Here is a 22,131-nt window from a genome sequence, read left to right as displayed (position 1 = left end):
TGATGTGTAGACATACATACATAAGTATAAAGTTAATATGAACAAGATGAACAGAAGTAAAAGATAACCTCATGATAGATGAATTAATGATGCACAACCAAGTCACCACCCGTCATCAACAAAATAAATTAGATGAATTCAATAAAACATGTACAGCTACAAGAAAAATATGACAGCTTGACGCTGAAATAAATCTATATTTAAGCTAATTCTCAATCTCACTGGCAAGTACCCATCAGAAAGAAAACTCAAAATCTGAATGGGACTTGTGGGGAAAATGGTGCCCACATGGGAAGATAAAATCTTATCGAGCTTTGCCAATTAGCAACTCATTCAAAAATTCACCCTGGTAGATGAGGAGCAGATGTACAAGGGCCTACCTAAACTTCAAAAATCTAACCCTCAATAATACTATATAATGAATTTTGACCCACTAAATACAAGCAAAAAAAGAAGAATCAAGACCAATTTGCTCAATTATCACAGCTGCAGATTCTGCATCAAGTCGAAACAGCCAGTTCCCATCTTCACTGGCTGGCCAAGGGAGACGCTAGCTGACGGGGACTCCAATGTGTCCACCTCTCCATGGAATGCTGATTCAACAATGAATTTAGTTGCTGTCTCAAATGTCATCTTGCCAAACGGTGAGGTGTTGAAATCGCCCATTCCAACCCTGTTCATGGACCGATACCCTCCATGAAAAGTCATAAAATCTGCAATAAGGCTGAGGTGTCGGATATTTACTTGTATACCATATAATCCAAACACATCTGTAACCTCTTTAATAATGGTTGCTCGTGCTGCTTCCACACCATAGGTATTAAGCATTGCATGTATATCATTTGAATATATGTGAATGATATCTAAAAATTCCTCCAAATCCCAAAGTGTGTTGAAATTCACTCCGGCAATCTGCAGCATGAATGGATCAGTACTCTTTTTATTTTCTTTCAATGAACACCTTTCAATATTCTTATACTCCTTTACATATACATGCTTGGCTGTTCTCTGTGCAATCTGCATTAAAAAATTTGATCAGTCTAAACCCAACAAAGTAAGCATTTGCCTAAGCAGATTCTAGTACATCATCATCTTAAAAACTAAATTATTCATTTCACAACGTAATATTATCAATATGTGAAATATAGGGTTAAGAAAAAAAATTTACTATTCATCCAGAAATAAATAGATACAGAAAATTAAGCATGCATTGCTACAAACAACCATATGCAGGAAGAAGTCCAAGCATATAAAGCTTTCTTTGTTATTACTAGCAGGAAAAGTACCTCAGCCAGCAAAATTCGTGGTTCACTTCTGAAGATGTAGTGAACCTCAAATTTCAATCCTTCAGCCATCACGTATATTGTTCTCCTGATCTTTTTCTTGCTACTTTTCGGCCTCTTGGCCTTCTTATCGGCCTTCGACTTAGTTTCCTTCTTGCCTTTCTCCGTAAGTTTTGACTTTTTCTTGCCATCTTCTGACACGGGTGTAGAGTCAGCTTTTGATGGGCTCTCAGGTGTTGCAATGTCCATGTCAAACCCAGGACTTCCCCCTCCCATAAGATAATCCTCGTCTGCTTCAACATGATCAATTTCACTTTCAAATCCTGATTGCATTTCTTCATCATGTTCGCCTGCTGCAACAAAGCTCTCTTTTTCAATACCATCATCATATTCTACTTCATCATTTGCTTGCTGTTTTCTCCTCCTAGAATCTGTTCCTTGATCATCAAGACTTTCATAATCCTCATCACCACCATCAACATTTTCTTCCACCGTGTTTGATTTATTTCTAGATTCATCTTCATCAACCCCTTCTTCGAAATCATTCTCTTCCTTGCCAGAAGCAACCTTAATGTCACTGATCCTGAATATCATATCCAAGTGTTTTGCGATGGCATCTTCCATGGCCTCAACAAATGTCGTCTCGAGAACTTCTTTGCAGTCTTCTAATGTTAATTCTGAAAAGGCAGGATAGAGCTCACTTGGATAAAGGGTCATCTTTAGCTTATAGATGGTTGAGATCTGATTCCCATGAATGGAAAATGGTACAGTGCAGACCTCCATTCTCTCCACAACATCAGCCAAAGAAACCCTCCTTAACTTTGCAGCAAGGCGTTCGGCATCATCCCTGCAAGATATAGAACATAATGTAAAAGTGATCAGAGTCCAGAAAGCTTTCAGGAAAATAATAACATGAAGATTTAATTTTAAAAAAAATGATTTTCATTGTTTGTGCACATACATGATTTCTTTCAGGACACAATGAATTAAATCCTTCACTTACTTGGTCTTCCAAACATGCAACGGACAGTTCATGAGAGGAGTCCGAATATCCTTCGATGCAGTCATCAAGATTTCTTGTAAACGTGGTATTCCCAATGTAACATTCATATCTCCCTTGCCAGCCAAATGAAAAGTATTAAGCCTGAAAAACAGAATCTACTAAAACGTTAAATTGCAATCATCTGATACTGATAAGAATGTATAGCACTGAAACAGAAATATAGCTTCTGATAACCAAAACAAACAGTTTTCTCATAAGATGCAAGTAGAATTGTTCAAGATGAACAAGTACGAGCATAAGACAGCACAGGTAGTTTATCATCTATTTTAATAGTGCATAGCAAAATAAATTTATAAAGATATCAGGGGCCTATCTTGAAAGATAATTCTATATTTTCTAAGAGGAAAGGAAAACAAAGGAAGAGACAAGCATGAAGTAAATTATCTTGTTGCTAGTGTTTAATTAGCCAAGGCACACATGAATCAATATTATACAAGTACATGATATTTTACGAAGTACACTGAGCCAAAACATTTTAAATTCATTCTCCACCTACATAGTAAAGAAGCCTTGATGGCAAACAAAGAAAAAAAACATTGTAAATATCATGATTTGATAGACAACATTTCAGAAAGCTTTCCTTAATCATAAAGAAATCATTCTCCAAACTCACTTAAATAAAGAAGTCAGCAATAAAACCTAGTCTCCTAGTACAAAATAGTTACCCAAATATATTATTGCACAAAATATTAACATCTTATATCAAATGACACATAAAACAGATCTACACTACATTACGAAACATGTATCCTTAGTTTAGTCTCTCGGAAAATGTCATGAAGGCTGTGCAAGGCAAATTTACAAGATTTTGACACAAAATAAATAATACCACCAGCAGGGCAGATTTACAAGATTGTGCTCTCTAAAATCAGACTAACTCATTCAGATGAAACTATCAGATATCATATTACTTCAACCCTTCAGCAAAACATAACTAGGCAAAGACTTTACATATATCAAACAATATTCTAAAATTCTTATGGTTTTTCCAAGTACCTAGCAAATAGAGAACTTGACAAAATTCTTTGGACACTTGTATACTTAAGTCAAATGCAACAACCTCAGCCAATCAGCTTAACTTAGCATCATGTTCAAAGGAAGTACAATATCACCAACATATCTCATCATTCCATTACAAACTTTCAAGGACTGGAAAAAATTAAGAATGTCACTGCTAAATTTAATATCCCATAGAAGTAAAAAGTTGATAGGCATAAGAGTTATCAGAAAACACGTATTAGAAAAAGTTAGATGTCTCACGTCATCTGTGTTGATGGTTCCCCAACAGATTGAGCAGCAACAACACCAACAGCCTCACCAGGCTCAGCAAGACTTGATAGGTACTTGAGCTTCATTAATTTCATAAAGTCCTTCTGATTTATTTGATGAGGAAAGCTCTTCTGATTCTCCAAAATAAAATCAGTTGCTTTGTCTCTTAAGGAACATGGCAACTCCCTAATATAAGCATTTGACTTTGCCAAAGATGTGTCTGAAATTTGATCACTGAATTTTTGCAAAACAACCTTCTGATTCTGAAATGATGATCATGATATTTCAGATAGAGCACAAAAATCAAGATAACAATTTACAAAATTAACAGCCTTACATCCAAAAGCATTTTAAATTCAGAAATATGGCTCGCCTTAAGAACGTCAATACCATCTTCCCCATATATAAATTGGATAACCGACCCATCAGCATCACGTACTGTGTGATCATAAGAAACTTTTAAACACTCAAGATTTTTAATAATACACCGCTGCAAGTATCCACTCCGAGATGTTTTAATAGCTGTATCAACCAATCTGCACTTACTTCATGTTAGTCGACATGCTAGAAGAGTTCAAGAAATTGACACTGACAGATACAGGCTTTTTGACAAATTAACGCTCATGAGTTAACTAATATACAAAAAAAGCATAAGATATACAAGTATGGCATCCACGCATACATTCACTAACTGATGTGCACATATATAGACAGGTATTCTAAGACGCAATATAACAAAAAAAAGCTAAGATACATCTAATAATGACTGAATTGAACTGCATAAAGTACAAAATTCACTATATACCCATCACGTCCAGCCATGCAGTGAAAATAATATTCTTGAGGCCGAAGACCAGTTAAAAAACGATCACTAATGAAGCCTCCTGCACGACTTGAAATATCCCAAGGAGGAAAGCAGGGCAATGTTTTTCCAGAGACCATACGTGGTACTCGTTTTCCTTCCAACTCTTGTTGGCCCAACAAAGAAGAAATTTGTGTCATATTGACCTACAAAGAAGGGGAACGAAATTGCAATTACCAACCATATTCCAGATCAAATAACTTGCAAGTTTTTTAGAATATTCAGATGGTCAGTAAAAGATGATAACTGGTACAGAATTAAGGAATAAATTTTTGCATATTGGGAAAGAAAATCTCTTTTTCTGCATTCCAGACATACTGTAGAGTGTAGACTAAGCTCCATGTTTCCGCTCATACTAGTGAAATATGAGGCAAGTAATTAAGGATCAAAAACTAATGCAAGAATAACAAATAACATTTTGCAGATTCCAATCCCAAGAGAAAGATGTATGTTCAAGCATACATGTTCGTTTTGATGCTAGATAATCAATATCTTCATAATTTTGCTTCAAAACCCAGATCCACGAGACAATAATTGTTACTGAATACAGGAATAGCCCTTAGCAAACTACATATTTAGGATAGATATTCAAATTATAAACTAGGTTTACCATAATATTAAATATAGCAATGTGCTTATTTTCTTGCACAGGTGATGGATGAACTTATTATACATTCAAGACAAACTCAAATCACAACATGCACATGGAAGTTTATCCTGAATATGCATTATAATTATATCCATTACCAGTACAACAAGATAAGTACTCAAAGCTAACCCTATAGGTCTGCATAAAGGATCAACTCTAATTGGTTTCCTCTTTGAAATGATGATTACAGCAAAACCTTTCATAATATACACTGTTTGCTTATAATATTGTTTCAATTGGTGTGTCTTGCTAAACTTGAGCATACACAGAATAACTTGAAACTTCAACTAACTAGGACTAAGATCAAATATATGAACAAATTCAGCAATAATATAAAGGTCAATGTAAACTTAAAATAAAGGAAAGAAACACATAGAAGTAAACTTCAACATATCTTAGATCGACGAGGGGTGCTGTGAGCCGAGTGCCTCTGTGATTAGAAGTAAACCCAAATTCAAGTGCCTCTGTGAGGTGAGGCTGGTAATTTGCCCACATGTTTGCTTATCAACACTTTTCTTTTATCTGTTTAGATTTATGGCACCCACATAACATTGAAAGTAAGCCAAATCCTTGCTAGCAAGTGTGACCTAGAGTGTCATATGTAAAATTCATGAAGTCTGTGATAGTATAGGACAGCTTGCTACGTTTCAGTTTTAATGGGTCTTAGCACTTGAAATTACCATTCCAACATTCACCAGTAAAACCATTAAATACTTAAGAGTTAAGACACCAGCCTTTCCACTTTATTTGCAAGTGCAGTGCAATCAAACTGACCATATGACCTAATGTCCAATGTTAACTCGGATCACTTCACAAATGGCTTAGAAAGCTAAATGCTAGGGTCCACAAGTTTCCCCTTCATGATTCACCATCATGATGGTACATCAGAAAAAGAAGATAGAAACTTCTTTTTTTTTTCATCTACTGCTCATGCTGGTCAACACACAGCCCAGCAACACTGAGATGTTAAAATAACAAGTGAAAAACCTTGATTGTCTAACATGACAGCTACCAATAAAGGAGTTAAGAAAATTTGGTAAACCATAGACCATAAGACATGGATAACACAATATTGACATGCAAAAATACTACCAAGTGATAAAATTGTTATTACTTCAAATTAACGTGACATAGAAGCCACAAATCTTGGCCACCACCAATGCATCTCTTGCAACAAAAAGAAGAAAAAGGTTGTTTCAATTCAGAACTCAAGCTTTGTTTTCCGAGACAAAGAAGCACAAGTCCCAGCTACTAGACATGGAGACTCCGAATCACTTGCCACATATGCTCCAGAAATAACATCTGTAGGACTTGCGCTCTTCAACACCCACTATAAAACCATATTGTGTTGCTTGGTGACAGAAAGAGAAAAACATAGTTCCACATCATTTTTATTTCAAACACAGAAACTATAATAAAAGTCCTAGTTATTCAGTGTTCAAGATCACCACAATACGACTAGAACCACATACAAATTGCATATGAAAGAAAGTTTCTAGCATATAAAGAACATTGGCATACATTGATTTGTTTAAGCTAGTTAACAAATTAACAAGGAGAGAATGTGACAAGAACTTACCAAGCCACCTTTAGCTCCAGTAGTGGTCATAAGAGAGAGACAGTTCTTCAAGAATGGCTTCAACAATCCATTAGGAAATAGGGTCTGATTTATTTCAGAAGTCAGACTATTCAGAGAATTTGACATCATCCTGTCCAATAAGGCAGTTGCTGAATCTCCATTACCACGTAGAACTTTCTCAATCTCCCTTTGCAATTTCATTGGATCTATACATGCAAAGACAATAATACGAGAGGGAGCATGAATTAAGATATTTAAACTTTAAAGAGAACACTACTATAACTATCTCTAAATGATATCAAACTCCTGGAATCATTGCACAAAGCAAATATTCTCTCCAAACCCAACAAAATTAAAATCTCAGTTCAGCTTTTATCTTTTAAAAATTATACATTTATCAAAATACATCAAAATCTCTTTGGTTTTAGCCAAAAATAAAAAAATATAAACAAGCAAACTTCGGAAACTTTAAAGGTATCGAGCATAAACAAAATTTAAATAGGACGCAAAATCTTTCATTTTAGCATTAAAATACACTGATTTAAGTTGATTGATCTATGAATAAGGGTGCATGACAAATTACAAAATATAAATGATTAGGGAAAAGGCTATAATTTTTCAGACTGTAAATTTAATCTTTCTTATTTCCTCTAGAGAAAGAAAACATCTAGAAGGTGCATTAATCCAAGCACAGAAAGAGGAAAATGAAGAAGGCAATACATTAAATTTAAACGAGAGAAGAAACATATGTAAAATATGAATCTCTAGGAGAGAGACTAAGAAAAAAATTAATGTGAAGATAACCATACATGGAATTATGTGATAGACACCTTCTCGACCAAATATGCAACATGAATACAGTGTTAGATCATAGATGATTATTTAGAACAAACCTCCATCACCATCTTTAGTTCTGGTAAAACGCATATGGACCTCTCCACTTTGTATTTCACTTTTCTTTAATATTCTCTCTCTCTCAATATCTGATTTCTGACTGAGTAGAAGGTCGTCTACTCCGCAAGTGAACCCATGAATCTGAAATCAGAATGTCATTTATATATGCCCACAGTACAAGAAAGAAAAAAAGTACCAAAACTTTGATAATAGCTAAGCAAAATTAACCTGAAGAAAAGAAGTAAATAAGCGACTAAATACAGAAAGCAACGTTCCCGCAACATCTGGACCATATAGTTCATGGACTGCATGGACTAAACCATAAGTTCCAAACTGTGCCTTGTCAATCATTCCATGTACGAGCTCATTGTTGTGAATATGCAACACAAGTAAAGTATGATCCTCCCCGATATACTCTTTTTGTATTCTTCCTCTTTTTTCAATAGTAAGTGGCAAGCGACCTCTAGTAACAAAGTTAAGGATTGCAGTAATAACCTATAAAATTACAAAAATCATCAGCAAAAGTTGGATGTAAAGTCTTCAGATCATTTTACATTTTAGACAGCAAAGGACTCATGTTAAGCAGCCTAAAAGGAAACACAACCTGTTTTCCTGTCCATAGTGGTGTTGGCTTCCAAATAGCAGGGGGAAGAGGCTGTATCTCATAATCAGACCATGACACTGAAACCTTTTGGCCAAATCTATTACGTTGAGAATATGAGGTAGGAGGGACACTGGAAGCATATAAAAGCTGATGATACTCTTCACGGGTCAAAAAAGTGTCCATCTTTGTCAGAAGTACAGCACTTACGATATGATCCTGAAGAATCAACCACAGGCAGATATTTGACACTATTAAAAACCTTATATATATATAAAACCTAAATACATCATCAAGAGTTTGAGACTGAAAAAAATTAAAATTAATCTTCAAATCACTTTACCTGAATTAGCCCCCTTATAGGGTGCCCACTAGTGGGAACAATATATTGTTTGTTCGCATTAACAATGTTAATGGCTTCGGCACGTGAAATTTCATCTTGTGGGAGGTGTACATTCATTTCATCACCATCAAAATCAGCATTATATGTGCTGCAAACACAAGAATATATCATTCTTTGTTGAACTCCAAGCTAACCAAAAAAAATGCAAACACAAATAAAAATGATATAGAACCTGCAATTTGCATAGTGCATGCGAAGTGTCTTTTCTCCTTTCAACACACGAACAACATGAGCCATCATACTGGGCTTGTGAAGGGTAGGCTGCAAAATTTTTAAAAAAAATCATGACTCAATAAAAATTTTGGAATTATAAAATAGATCATGCTCCTAAGAAAAAAATACATAATTTTGTTGAACATCATACTTTTGTTCAGATTATTCAAAACAAGGTTCGTCGACCCATACTGAGCGATACATACCAATCTGATAGGGAATTGATACAAGCGGTACATACCGGTCTATCAGTATGTCCCACCATATCATGTGTCGGTATGTTGGTACGGATCAATACATATTGTACCGACAGTTGGTCGATATACCGATATGGACCTTTAAGGTAAACCATGATTCAAAGGATTATTAGTAAATCCACTTTAATTAATTTATAACAATATAAACTGACAAGAATGACAATGGAGGCCCATGTGGTAATAACAAATCTAACTTCTCTAGTTTCAACGCGGACTCGCTTATGGTCACCCAATTCAATTTTCTAGAGCCTTTCACCAACAAATAAGCTCTAGCTACAAATCAGTATAAGTGTTTCCATTGGCATGGATTTCGATCACATTCAATGTTCATTTATGGTGATGTAGAAAGCAAAGGCTGTATTTAGAATCAAACTCATAACTTCTAAAGTGAATAGATCAGTTTAACATCACAATCATTTGAGGAAGTCCACATCATGTAACAATAATTAAAGTACCACCATACCAGACAAGCAAGGACATGATACTAGTTACAAGACTTAAAAAACATAGAACAAAAAAAACATCCCTATACATAGCTGTCAGCCTGGAACCTCATGAACCAATTTCACATTTTATGCAAGACAAGAATACTAGCTATCTTAGCAATATTAACTTTAAGCAAATGAAAAAGAACAATTATCATTGACAAATAGAAAAAGTGTCATAAGCTCGGATCAAACCCAAACAGAAGCTAGCAGAACTACAATTATCCATTGCTGAGTTAAACAACCAAACTTTGAACTATAAAAAGATTCAACGGAGTCATAGGAGCAAAAGATGCTTAATGTGAAACCTAGCATGTATGCATTTCCTTAGAAAGTTATAAGATATTGTACAATGCGTCTACCTACCATGGATATCAAAGTTGATGAATCCTGTATATAGAAACTGACTCACACAACATTCCTTGGGTGAAGGTATGCTTAGAGGGCCAATCTTTAGTATTCAAAGTTCCTTCAAGGTAGTTCAGTTGATTGGGACATCATCATTCCTCACAAGTTGACTGAGTTTCATTCTCTGAACAATTGCCACTTACACAAACCACATACTGTTGCATTCCAGAACTGTCATGAACTCGGTGCACAATTCCTTAAACTCATCAATTTGTAACATCTTTTCAACTCAAATTCTGCCAAGCTACATGTCATGGACAGCTCCTTTTAAGTTTAATTCCTATCAAACATTTTTTTTTTTAAGGCTTACAGACATTGAAAAGTTCTGTCAAGTGATACACATCACTTATACTTTTGTAAGGATATGAATGCAAATTCCTATTTTAAATGCCACGCTGTTCTGGACAAACTAGTTGCCCAAATCACAAGTTGTTGGACAATGTGCATTGATTTGTCCTCATTCAGTACACATTCTTCAGCTATCCAAAACAGATCATTGCAATCCTGAGTAGTGCGTGTAAAGCTGAGCAATCTGAAAATTGCACAAAGGCTCGCTCTCAAAATATGGAATAATTATCAATCGACTTACAATGAATTGCTTAAAATTTAAAATATGTTTTGACATTTTGGATGTTAATATATGAACAGATGCTCCTTCAACATTATGAAAATGTCAAAATGCTAGACTCATGCTCTTGCAGCATAAATGCCTGGTTGACAATTAGTATCACAAGGAGACAATCAGATATTAGTAACCAAAAAACTAATCTGTCTATCAGACATCAGATCATCAATAAAATGAAAAGACAAATCAAAAAAGAAAAAGAGTTCCACCACAAGATGTAATCACCAGTGGCCATCATTTTACTTCAAACTCCATTCGAAAAAACACAATTGTTGAAGAAAACAATAGGCAACATGTTGATTACCTGTCGATTAACAAGCACAATATCTCCATCCTGCAAATGGCGATACACAACCTTGCCTTCAAATTCTGATTCTGGGCCCGTTCCAAGTTGGGCAGTCATTCCTCTAGATGTGGGCAACTTTCTTGAAATTGCACTCCGCATATTTTGGCTTGCTTGTAATTTATACATTCTTTCCTTGTCCTTATAATGTGTAGCTCCTGGATGAATATCAGCACCATTGATTATAGCACACCGCAGTTTATTAACATTCCAGGGTGTCACTCTCTGCAGACAAAAATATTTGGTATAATAATGAAATAATATCAATAATTAAAATGATAGTGTGAAGGACAAAACAATAACAACAGTAAATGATAAGCACATCAAAAATTGATAATTATGCTTAACCTTAGTACAATGAGAAAAATAAGATGAAATTCAGTTTTATGTATATGCACATTTATATGATTATCTCTTAGGAAACAAAATCCAGAAATAGAGTCCCTATAGCTTCGACTCTACTTAGACAAATTCGATAGGCCACCTTCCAGATTAACAAAAAGGCGTGACAAATGATGCCAAAGTAATATCCAAACATCAATATTAAATAAAAAACAACATGACACCTGCAGTGCAGTTTTGAACATGAACCCGGAGTAATAACTCCTCTAACATGTATAAGTTTAAAAAAAAAATTAACATCAAGTGCAGTCTTATGCACATGTGCACGCAAACAAGAAAGAATCAACAAAATAAGTCACGAAATCATATCTTTAATCTATTTTACAAGATTTACCTCAGGATATGTCAACCTCAATGCAAAATAAGGAGGAATCCCTATTTCATTGACAGCTAAGTAGGGATCTGGAGATATAACAGACCGACAAGCAAAATTAACCCTCTTTCCCATCATTTTCTGTCGTAGAATACCCGACTTCTTCTCCAACAGTTGGCGTATGCCACTTGCTTCCTTGTCGCTTTTTGCTGCCATTAAGATGACATATATGATAAGATAACAATGATTCGACACCCACAAGAGAACTGATGAATGCCATACAATGCATAAATAATTTTCAAAACAGGAAAGATAAAATAATATGTGGCCTCTAATTCGGGCAAGGAAAATATGCCCACCTGAATGACACGCAATCAAGTTTCAGAATCATACTTAAAAGACATAAATGAGCAACTTTATATGAAAATAATAAGTGAATAAACTTCTTGTTCTAACACAAAAGAAGGCAAGGTGAGGCTGATTCAAGTGAGGTTGAATCAAGTTAGCTAAACATATAACATATATTCCATAATTGTTGTAATTAAATATTATGTTCCTGTTATGTTCTAAATTACTAATGTGTTTCCATATCCATCTAGTTTAAGAGAAAGTGCCTTCCAAGTCATCTATATCCTTCCCACATCATACCAATCTATATCAGCATATTACTGTCCTAAATAATTTATTGCATTTATGGTGTATTTATTTTGTCTCTCATGGCCAATGAAGGACATTTAATTGCCAACACGAATTAGTTAGGTCCACTGCCAAGTACAAGGCACGTACATTAGTTTGTTAGCTATAAACTGTAAAATGGGAGTGTTGTATTGGGTACCAGAATATATGATTTTATAATTTACTGATACTAATAAAGCAAAATCATTCTACAAAGGGGGAAAAATTCGCAAGTTTTGATGCATGACCTGACATAAATTTTGTATGCAGCATAAAACCCACAGCAAAATATCTATCAAGAAGATTGCCATCTCTGTATCATTTATGCCATCTTTTCACTACCAAAAAAGGAATTCAACAACAAACATAAGAAAATGCAATCAAAAGTTGATAAAAATATCATACCAAAGCCCTTGGTGCTATCAAACAACACATTCACACATTTTTGAAGGTCCATCCAGCTCCTCAAAATATCAGGATGATCAGGATTAGCAACAATACAATTCTTTAAAGCAATATTGGCTTGTTGAACTTTACTCAGCAAAGTATTTTGTGGATGTTCCAGTACCTACATAACAGCAAGACTTGAAAAGTAAAGAAGTTACAAGTATCAATTTGAAACAGTACATGAAAAGATCAGGATCAGGATAAGGAAGCTGACGTTGCTGGTAGTTTCTGAACAACTAAGCAAAAACTTTAGGCTTAGGTACGCACTTGAGAACGCAATAAAAAAAGATCAAAAGATTGAAAGTGCTGGTAGCTTTTTAAGTATGTAAACATCTAAACAAATGTGCTGGTATTAGCTTTTTAGAAGCACACCTAAACGGATCAAAAGCTCTGATCACATAATAACTTTGTCATGGCCTAAATTTTTTACATAATAGTTTAGGCCAACTTTTTTGTCACCTACTACTTTTCAAACAAACAGCATAAAAAATCTAGACAAGTCAAATTATTTTTCATCCATCATTCCTTGCAAAACTCTCTCAATTAATATGAAGTAACTTCAAAGTGTAAATAGAAAGCCAGAAATTAAAGCTGTTCCATGAAGTTGTTTACAATGTAACCTGAACCTAACCCTCTTCAATAAACCCGAGCGTTATTAAGACCTAGTCAACCCTAGATCAGGTACCTGGGCCATCACAAGAACACAATTTAGGTCAATTCAGCAAGGTACATTTTGAGATGTCATGTATAAATGACATGTCAGCCTATACCAGCAATGAAGAGCCCGCCAATTCCCAAATCCAGATCCCATTGAAGCTCTGGAAAGATCGCCAGAGATCATCCAACTTAACATCCTAAGCAATGGAGTCTCAGCAGTGTATCACCCGTACCGAACAGCATATCCTAATTCAACCATGGATGAGAGAGCAGACTACAATATATTACTATATTTTGTTTAGTTCCAAATAAGTAAATTGAAATCCACCCAGCCCATAAGAGTTTAATTTTGTACTATGTTTCTCTCTCCCATCCTTTGGAACACTACCCTAACATAACTGTATGCTCCCCCATCCTTCCCTGTCATATCTCTTTCACTTTCTGCATTTTTCGTCCAGTAGCACTGTGTCTTAGCACCTGCTCTTCCACCATCCTTTTTTTCGTTTTTGACATTTTTTCCCCAACAGCACAGTTTCTGTACCGGTTGGTGCACCAACCCTACTGATGTACCATAATAATCCGGCCAAGCACCAACAAGGGGAAAGTGAGGCAATCCTTGATTATAAGTGGAAAAAGATGAGCTTTTCCACAGATCCTGCACTGGTACCAAATCCACATTATGAATTTGCACAGATATTGTCAGCAGTGCTAGAAACACATTACAGATTTCAGATGCTCATTACAAAATAAGTGACCGTTCAACACAACAGTTTTATCCCAAGTTTTTGAAAGCACGTATTGTGCAAAAGTTATAACCACATTTTTCTTAAGTCCATGCAATTTTAAGTTTATTGTTAGGTGCAAAACCAAAACCAAACAAGATATTAGAATGTAACAAAAGACATAGGATTTCTTACCCCACGACCAGAAGTCCCAGCAGCAGGACGGAACTTGCTCGGTGGAATAAGAAGAGTCTTCAGGAAAAACATTGCAAACCCTTTGTTCCCTCGAGAGATACTCAGGTTTTTACAGTGAATGTCGGATATAAGCATGCAGAGATTTGCCTCATTTTTCCACAAGTTGTTTAAAATAAATTCCACCTGAGGTTATCAAAAGACAGAAAAATATCCAATTAGTACTGCACTAAAACAAATACATAGGAAGACATGTTAAAAACTGAAAGGTAGCTTAAACCTCAGAAGGTAACAGATGCTTTTGTCCAGAAGATGACATTTGTTTGATAAATTCAGGAGGCAAGTCGCCTAATTTCACTTTTTTTTTTGACAAAGGTGATTCTTCATCCATTTCTGAAGCACTCTCTCCTCTTGACTGAGTAATGCTGGAATATTTTGCCTCACTGGATGATTGATCCAGACTAGAATCTAAGATGAAATTGGCTCGTATATCAGATTCCTGTGTGGTCTGCAAATATTTATATTAAAGGATTAATACAAAATTTTACGACAAATATATCCTGCTTTAACCCAAATTACATATATAAAGACAATTTTAGCCAAGAAAAAAGGAAAAAACTATTTAATACTTAATCCACTAGCACAGGAGTTAAATTAGATCTAATCATCCTCCAGTTTAGGATGATCTTAAAGAAAGATAAACTTATGGACACCTTAAGTCAGAATGGACAATAAGTCTAATAATCAATAAATAAAATCAAATTTATTTTAAAATAAAAAGCATCTAACTATGCAGCTATAGCTCAATGAAAAAAGCCACTTCAAGAAATGAAAACTAACTGCTCAAAAATTTTATGAACAAGATTGAAGGAACGTCACATAGATGAAGAGATCTGCCAGAATTTATAATACGTATTATCATGTATTTGAACTTCCTCAGACATAATGATTTAGTAGGTAGAGACATTAACCACAGATCGATCATCCAACCGATCCCAATGGCAGATCATGGTATTTATAAAAAGAAAATATCATTATAACAGATGAAAAATATTTTGCTAGTGGGCTACACTAGTCGCTTATCTATATGTCAGTATCATATAAATGGTAAGTGACTGCTGGATAATTCAACTGATGCTTCAAGCACATATCGAGTGTCTTGGGATGTCATGTAATGAGTAACAGATGAAGGATTGAATAAACAATAGACCCAATTTCAGAAGTTAAAAGAATCACTCGTAATATAATCTCTTTTAAGTTCTAACTAATTAAATCACCATCAAATGACTTTGTTCACTTGTTACATGAATGTGTAATACCTAGATAAATGCCACATATAGAGATATGCTAGAACACAAGTGGCTACAAGTAACATGCTAGAAAACAAGTCTTGCATTGCTAGACTAATGCCAAGATAGCCTTTCCAAGTGAGTACAAGTTGGCTTGGCCATGGAGTATTCTAAAATCCATGCTCATACATAACTTTAGCAACCGGAAGAAGTTAATCCAACTATATCTTGAAGCACTTCCCTTTTCTTTAAGAGGTATGCTTCAAAGAAGGATGATATGAACATAATCTCACAGGCACAATTTAAAACAACAGTAGGCTATTATTAGCTCTAAAAATCTTGGAGTACTTCTTTAGACTTAAAGCTCCATGGAAAAAATTATGAAATTCTTCAAGGTAATTTATCCTAACAACATCAAGTACTTAGATAAGCTTTACACATGCTAGGGAAAGAATGATCCACATTATCTAATCTATCAAACACCTCTGTCAAAATCAGCATGGTTTGATTCATTATTTTAACATAGAACACAAAATTTAGGATACACTGTAACCTGATATTTGTTGTCATAAGTGGGACGATAATAAAGGATATGATTTGTTGTCAATGTTCCTATTTATCTCTCTCTTATTTATAGAGGTTAGATTTAATTTTAAATACATTTTATTTTTTTAGTAGATGATCAATTTGGTTCAGTTCTGAGTTCCATCAATGATCTCACATGTATGAAAATGCTTTTGTGTAAAAAAGCTAATAGATTGTAACAAAAAAGGTACGAGTAATCTAACTGATGATGGAAAAGAAAAGGCTGGTGAAATAAGGACGATATTAATGCCAATCATGTCTATATTGTTTTGAATTTGAAAACTGAAATTGAGTTGCAGAAAGTTTACACTCCATGTCTATATTGTTTCTCACAATCCTTTGTCCTTTTTAATTATTTTATTTCAACAGTGATTTAAAAAGCGCTAGGCGCCAAAAGGCGCCAAGGTCCAAAAACGCCCGAGGCGCTAGGCACTCGCCCGAGCGAAGCGAGGCACTAAAATATAAAAATATATAATATAATTAATAAATATAATTATTTAAAATTTTAAATAAAAATATGCTATTAAATTAAGAAAATCTATTAACAGTATTGAAAATTAATCATTTCAAATAAACTTAATATTAACAGTATACTGTATATTGAGCCTGCTGACTGAGAAACGAGGAAGCGGCGGCGACAGCGACAACGGCAGCGGCGAGCGGCGAGCAACGGTAGCGGCAGCGAGAAAGGGAGCGGGAGCGACAAGTAGCGGGAGGCGCGAGCGGCGACAGCGACAGCGTTTGCGAACAGCGACAGCGGGAGCAGGAGCGGCGAGCAGCGGGAGGCGCGAGCAGCGACAGAGGCAGCGTTTGCGAGCAACGGCAGCGGGAGCAGGAGTGGCGAGCGGCGACAGGTGCGATGAGCAACGGGAGGTGCGAGCGGCAACAGAGGCAGCGTTTGCGAGCAGCGACAGCGGCGAGCGGCGACAACGGTAGCGTTTGCGAGCAGCGACAGCGGCGAGCAGCGAGATCGGGATTGGGAGTGGCAGCGGCAGCGGGTTAGGGTTGGGTAAGGGTTATATCGGTTTAGTTGGTTCGATTGAACCAACTAACCAACCGAACCAGGACCGAACCAGACCTAAAATCCTGGTTCGATCGCCTTGGTTTACCCAGGCGCTCGCCCGAAGCGCCCAGTGCCTGGGCTCGGGCGAGCGCCCAGGCGGCGCCTGTTTGAAGCGCGCCGCCTGGGAGATTAGAGAGGCGCTCGGGCCTCGCCTCACCTCGCCCGAGCGCCTAGGCGAGCGCCCGAGCACCTTTTTCAATCACTGATTTCAAGTATTCCCTTCTATTTAACTTACAGATAATATGCAAACCAAACAAACATAGACCAAAAAAACATAATGGACTGATCAAATGATACAATTAATAACTCAAAATTTTAATAAAAATAAGTTATAATCGCGTACCTTGTTAAGCCAACCAAATATAGGACTATTAATTGTTGGATTTTTTTTACCACAATTATCACACTTCTTCCGCCTTTCCCTCATAAATTTAGAAAAAATAGAAAGAGCCTCAGATTGTTGAAGTGATGTCCATGTCAAATGCTTAGAATTTGCATTGTCAAAATTTGATGTTATGGATTCTGCAGTTTCTTCCTCAGGAAAAAATATCTCACTCCATGTATTGGCTTCCAAACTTCTAGCCCCATTAATGTCACCCTGCACTATGAGATCCAACTGGGCAACGTATCGTTTTACCTGGTCATGGTTTGAAAGGTTAATGAATCATGAGAAAATCAAAGAAACAACACATAAACTTGATAAAAGAATAATAATCTGAAAAGGGGAAGCTCATATGGAATTACCTTTTCTTCGTTTATTTTGAATTTGTGGCAAAAAAAGCAGGTAATTTGAAGTAGACCCTGAAGGGTCTTGAACAATAATGGGTTGTAAAGTGGTTTTGCAAGGTCAATGTGACCACAATGACCTGGGCAACGAACAGAAAGCTGGCCACAGGACTTGCACCTGCAATCAGTAATTAAAATGCATCAAATGAAAACAAATTTTCAACACCATGGAAAATTATTGAAAAATGTGAATTCATAAACACAACTTCTCAGAATTCATTTGTCAGGTTATGACGAGTAATCTGAGCCACAAAATGTTCATTGATCATAAAATGCTTCTGATGACTTATATTAACAATTAACAAAATCTAATGGGGACTTTGTCATTCCCTTTGATCTGGGAGATCAGTTGTCTCAAGGAGGCCGCAGTTGCAGGAAACTTTGTATTCCTCTTTGATATGGATCTGGCCGGAGTGTCTTAGGGAAGCCGTAACTGAAATTATATCCTGCGGGAAGGCTAACATTTAAGGTATCACTGAAATCATCTTTGGAAAGAAAACCTACCAATCCCAAGTCAACATGTCAAGAGAAAGGAGCTAAGGAAGCTAAGGAGAACTAAATATCTAAGCTTGAGTGATTGCACGTCTTGTGATTATTGGACAGTTATCTATTTTAAACATGGCAATCTACCAGTTAAGTTTGGTGCAAAGCGACTCAAACGCAGACGAAAGCAAGAGTCAGACTACAAGATTAGCACCGACCAACAAGACTAGGTCCACAATCTCCCGTCGGAATATAGCAGCTCATGAGACGCATTGACCATTAAACTGAGTAGAACTGTGGGCGGTCAACAATGCAAATTCCAATAACAGCCACTCTTTGGTCCTCATCAACAAGCAAATAGTCAGATTCCCAACTAAAGTTCCTGAAACTTACTCAATAAACAACCCCATTAGGTGATGCTCTGGCATCCACATCCAAAAGGTGCAACATTTCTAAAAGCAAATAAAAAACCATCGAAAAAAAACTGAAGTGTCTATTTCCAACACATAGGCAAGGAAACACCATTGGAACACGGCTTGTATAAATGTCTGTGTGTCTAAAAGAACAAGAATCCATAGAAGTTTTTGGAAAATCATATATTTCTAGACACATGCAAAAATAGCATATGCAATCAGAGAGGAAAGGAACATATGCAATGGTAGAATCATCAAAATTTAGTAACACTACCACAAAAAAAAAACAGGAATAACAAGAGAAGAGCTAGATAATCAAGGTTTCGGTAGATGGTTGATGGGTGTGATCTAATAGCTAGTCAGCTTAGTGCAGTATAAGAGGAAAACAAAACTAGTATACTGGCACATATTACCGTTATCAAATCATTTTCCAGATAAAATGTTGTACCTGGTCTTTACAACTACTTGATCATCTGAAAATCATAAGTCTATCTATTGATGCACTTACATAAACAATGCAGACCAGTATATAAATTGCATAGTAAAAACAGTTTTGGGTAAAAAAAAAAAAAGCCCTCAAATGTATTCCCAATGGAATAAGTGAAAGAAAAACCTTATTAGGAAACTCCAAGCATCATTCCACGAAAATGTTGATTAAGCAGTTGATTAAAAAATTATGAGCAAACCAAAAAAAATGCAATGTCTACACAGTAATTACTTTGGTTTTCTTATTTTCTGTTTTCATAGAGAAGTTAGATCAATAAACACTCACGAGTCATTATCATTAAGCGGACCCAGTGCAGGATCATATAGTCCATCCGGAATAGGACTATTCTTTGCATCAAGGAGATCCGGTTTAGTGATCTTCTTTACACTTATCTTCCGAATCTCCTCTGAGGTATAAAAGTTAAAATGAACATACTTCACAACTCCTGAAGCTGCCTGTTAAGAAGGAAAAAAAATATGTGTTACACCAACGTCAACCCAAAGTCACTATTTAACACTTCTGTTTAACTAAGTAACAAGAAAAATCTAGTAATTAAAGTTATAACGTCAAAGTCAAGTGCATCGAATTAAACGAAAAGAGATAGAAGCAGAAAAAGAAAGAATCCTGAATCAATTAAGAAAAAGTATGAGTTTAAATTAGACTAACGCAAGTATTAAAACTAGAAGGCTAGCTGCGAAAAGAAAACAAATCCAAACCTTCGAATTTGCACGGATGACTACAGATATAATAATCTTTAAAAGAAATAAAACCACAGGAAAGACGGAAAAGAAGGAGAACAAAGATGTTATGTAAATTAAAATTACAAAAACCTCCCCGTCTAAATCCAAGCCCGACGCCGAAGGATGGACTGCCTAAACTAGAGCAAGGATATGGCAAAGATCAGTATTACTCTCCTCCCCAGGTCTATTTGTTTATAAGAAAACAATGCATTAGAACAGCTGTCAGTGTACAAGATAGGTAATTTGCAATTAGCTCCATGAAACCTCTGGTCAGCGACTCAAAAATGCCTTCTTTAAGGCTTCCTTTACGTTAAGGGCTCATTTGTATTAACAAGACATAGTGGTAGGGGTTGGTTCTTCATCGCCCAGTCCTTTCACATGATGACTTACTCCTGCGCAGGCTAGGTTCGATGCTTGTGTTGTCGACGAAATTCAATGTTCTTAAAGTGTAGTTGAGGTGACCAGTGACTTTCTTCTAGATTAAGTAAGTGGTGCATATTCTTTAGAGTCAGCAGTAGATTCAAAGTCTGGATCAGAATAAAGATAAGGAGCAGGGGATGCATTAGAAGTTAGGATCTGTATATGAAGCAGGTTTTTTCTTTGAACCCAGCGGATGCGAGTGCTCATACCAACGGGTCCTCGAGGCAAAGGAAACACGAAAATAAAAAGAGGCCCATCGAACGACCGCGCTAAGACGGAAAAAAGGAGAGCAAGAATACCTGGTCCATCATCTCGGGGGACGACCACGCTGAGACTATTGGAAAGTGGAGGACAACCACGCTGAGGCTATCGGAACGTGGTGCAAGCTGAGAGTATTGGAACGTCGGGGACGGCCGCGCTGAGCATGTCGGAATGTTCTGCCGGTTCCAGCTCCGTTAGGGTTTTAAAAAGGCACAGTTCCGGTATCAAATTGGTTTAAATAAAACAAAAAAGAGAGACGTAATAGTTGCAGAATTTGTGTTCGAATCTTGTGAGTATATTTAGGTCGATTAAAAGATATTATATAAATTAAAAATAACAATAATAATTAATTATTCGAACCGAAACCGATGATTCCAGTTCTATGTGGTTCGATTTTAGTTCTGGTTCTGGTTTTTAATGTTGAAAATTTGAAATCGATGATTTCGGAGTTGTGGTTAAGCCTATGGATCAATAACGGATGATCGAGTTGGAAACAAAAATCTATCAGAGTTCCCAAATAACATATTTGTTCAGACAATTTACCCTAAAAAAATTTATAGTTTTATTATTTATTTTTTTCTAAGGAGGTATTTAGTTTGATTTATTTTTTTATATTTATCTTTGCTCATTATAGTTACGCATCTATTTTTAATTTTTTGGAAAATAAATTTCTGGATTTTTAAATTAAAAAAATAATAAAATTTTAATGGTTTATATCTGAAACACCCAAACTAGAATTGAAATCGAAACCAAAACCAAAACCAAGAGTTTCTGGTTCGATTCCATAACCAAAACTTGGATAATTCAGTTTTATTCTGATTCGCGAAAACAAAATGGATGTTTCGAACCGTGGTCAAGCCTAAGCGTCACTAATCTTTTTATTGAATCGATAACTTGATTTAAATCTGATTACTCTAAGAGTTGATTTGGTTCGGTTAGGGTCTCGATCCAAGTTCAAATCATTTAGGTTGGATTCTGCAAAGCGGATTGAGTTTAAGATATGGCAAAGGAAGATTACACGAGAATTACACCGAATAAGTGTAACTAGGCAACGACCACTAATGCTACTTTTCTTTCCTTCTCCTCTTCGATTGCTAATAGCGGTGGCATCCTCTCCTCTCCTATCACGACGAACTCTTTTATTTATCTCATCTTACGAATAGTGATTACATCTCCCATGTGTGATATATTATACATTCTTTTTACTTATTATAATTAATTGATATTTTTTTATTTTATGTTGTATATGTTATAATGTTTAT

General features: G+C 35.8%; 1 protein-coding gene across 1 annotated transcript; it reads right to left on the bottom strand.

Moving 5' to 3' along the window:
- Positions 1-112: 112 nt before the first annotated feature.
- LOC135608401 (DNA-directed RNA polymerase I subunit 1-like) lies at positions 113-21,083 on the bottom strand. The gene is made up of 21 exons (XM_065101238.1): positions 20,908-21,083; positions 19,734-19,903; positions 18,024-18,183; positions 17,623-17,916; positions 14,623-14,850; positions 14,346-14,528; positions 12,730-12,892; positions 11,671-11,858; positions 10,896-11,159; positions 8,776-8,864; positions 8,544-8,691; positions 8,204-8,419; positions 7,828-8,094; positions 7,599-7,740; positions 6,706-6,911; positions 4,421-4,623; positions 3,953-4,151; positions 3,607-3,878; positions 2,287-2,427; positions 1,287-2,130; positions 113-1,017 (listed from the first exon to the last, which is right to left on the bottom strand). The coding sequence occupies exons 1-21, from the start codon at positions 20,917-20,919 to the stop codon at positions 481-483; spliced, it is 4,926 nt and encodes a 1,641-aa protein (XP_064957310.1). The 5' UTR covers positions 20,920-21,083; the 3' UTR covers positions 113-480.
- Positions 21,084-22,131: the final 1,048 nt, after the last annotated feature.

The sequence above is a fragment of the Musa acuminata genome, chromosome BXJ2-3 (assembly GCF_036884655.1).
Source record: "Musa acuminata AAA Group cultivar baxijiao chromosome BXJ2-3, Cavendish_Baxijiao_AAA, whole genome shotgun sequence".
In the NCBI taxonomy this organism is placed as follows: Eukaryota; Viridiplantae; Streptophyta; class Magnoliopsida; order Zingiberales; family Musaceae; genus Musa; species Musa acuminata.
Note: the sequence above shows the minus strand (reverse complement) of the source record. Positions and strands in the feature narration are given on the sequence as shown.

Excerpts from the sequence above, each read along its gene's own strand:
- LOC135608401 (XM_065101238.1), bottom strand. Across the intron at positions 8,865-10,895 it reads TTGTGCTTGTTAATCGACAG|CCTACCCTTCACAAGCCCAG; the intron begins GTAATCAACATG and ends AAAATTTTGCAG. Across the intron at positions 8,095-8,203 it reads CACTATGGACAGGAAAACAG|GTTATTACTGCAATCCTTAA; the intron begins GTTGTGTTTCCT and ends GTAATTTTATAG.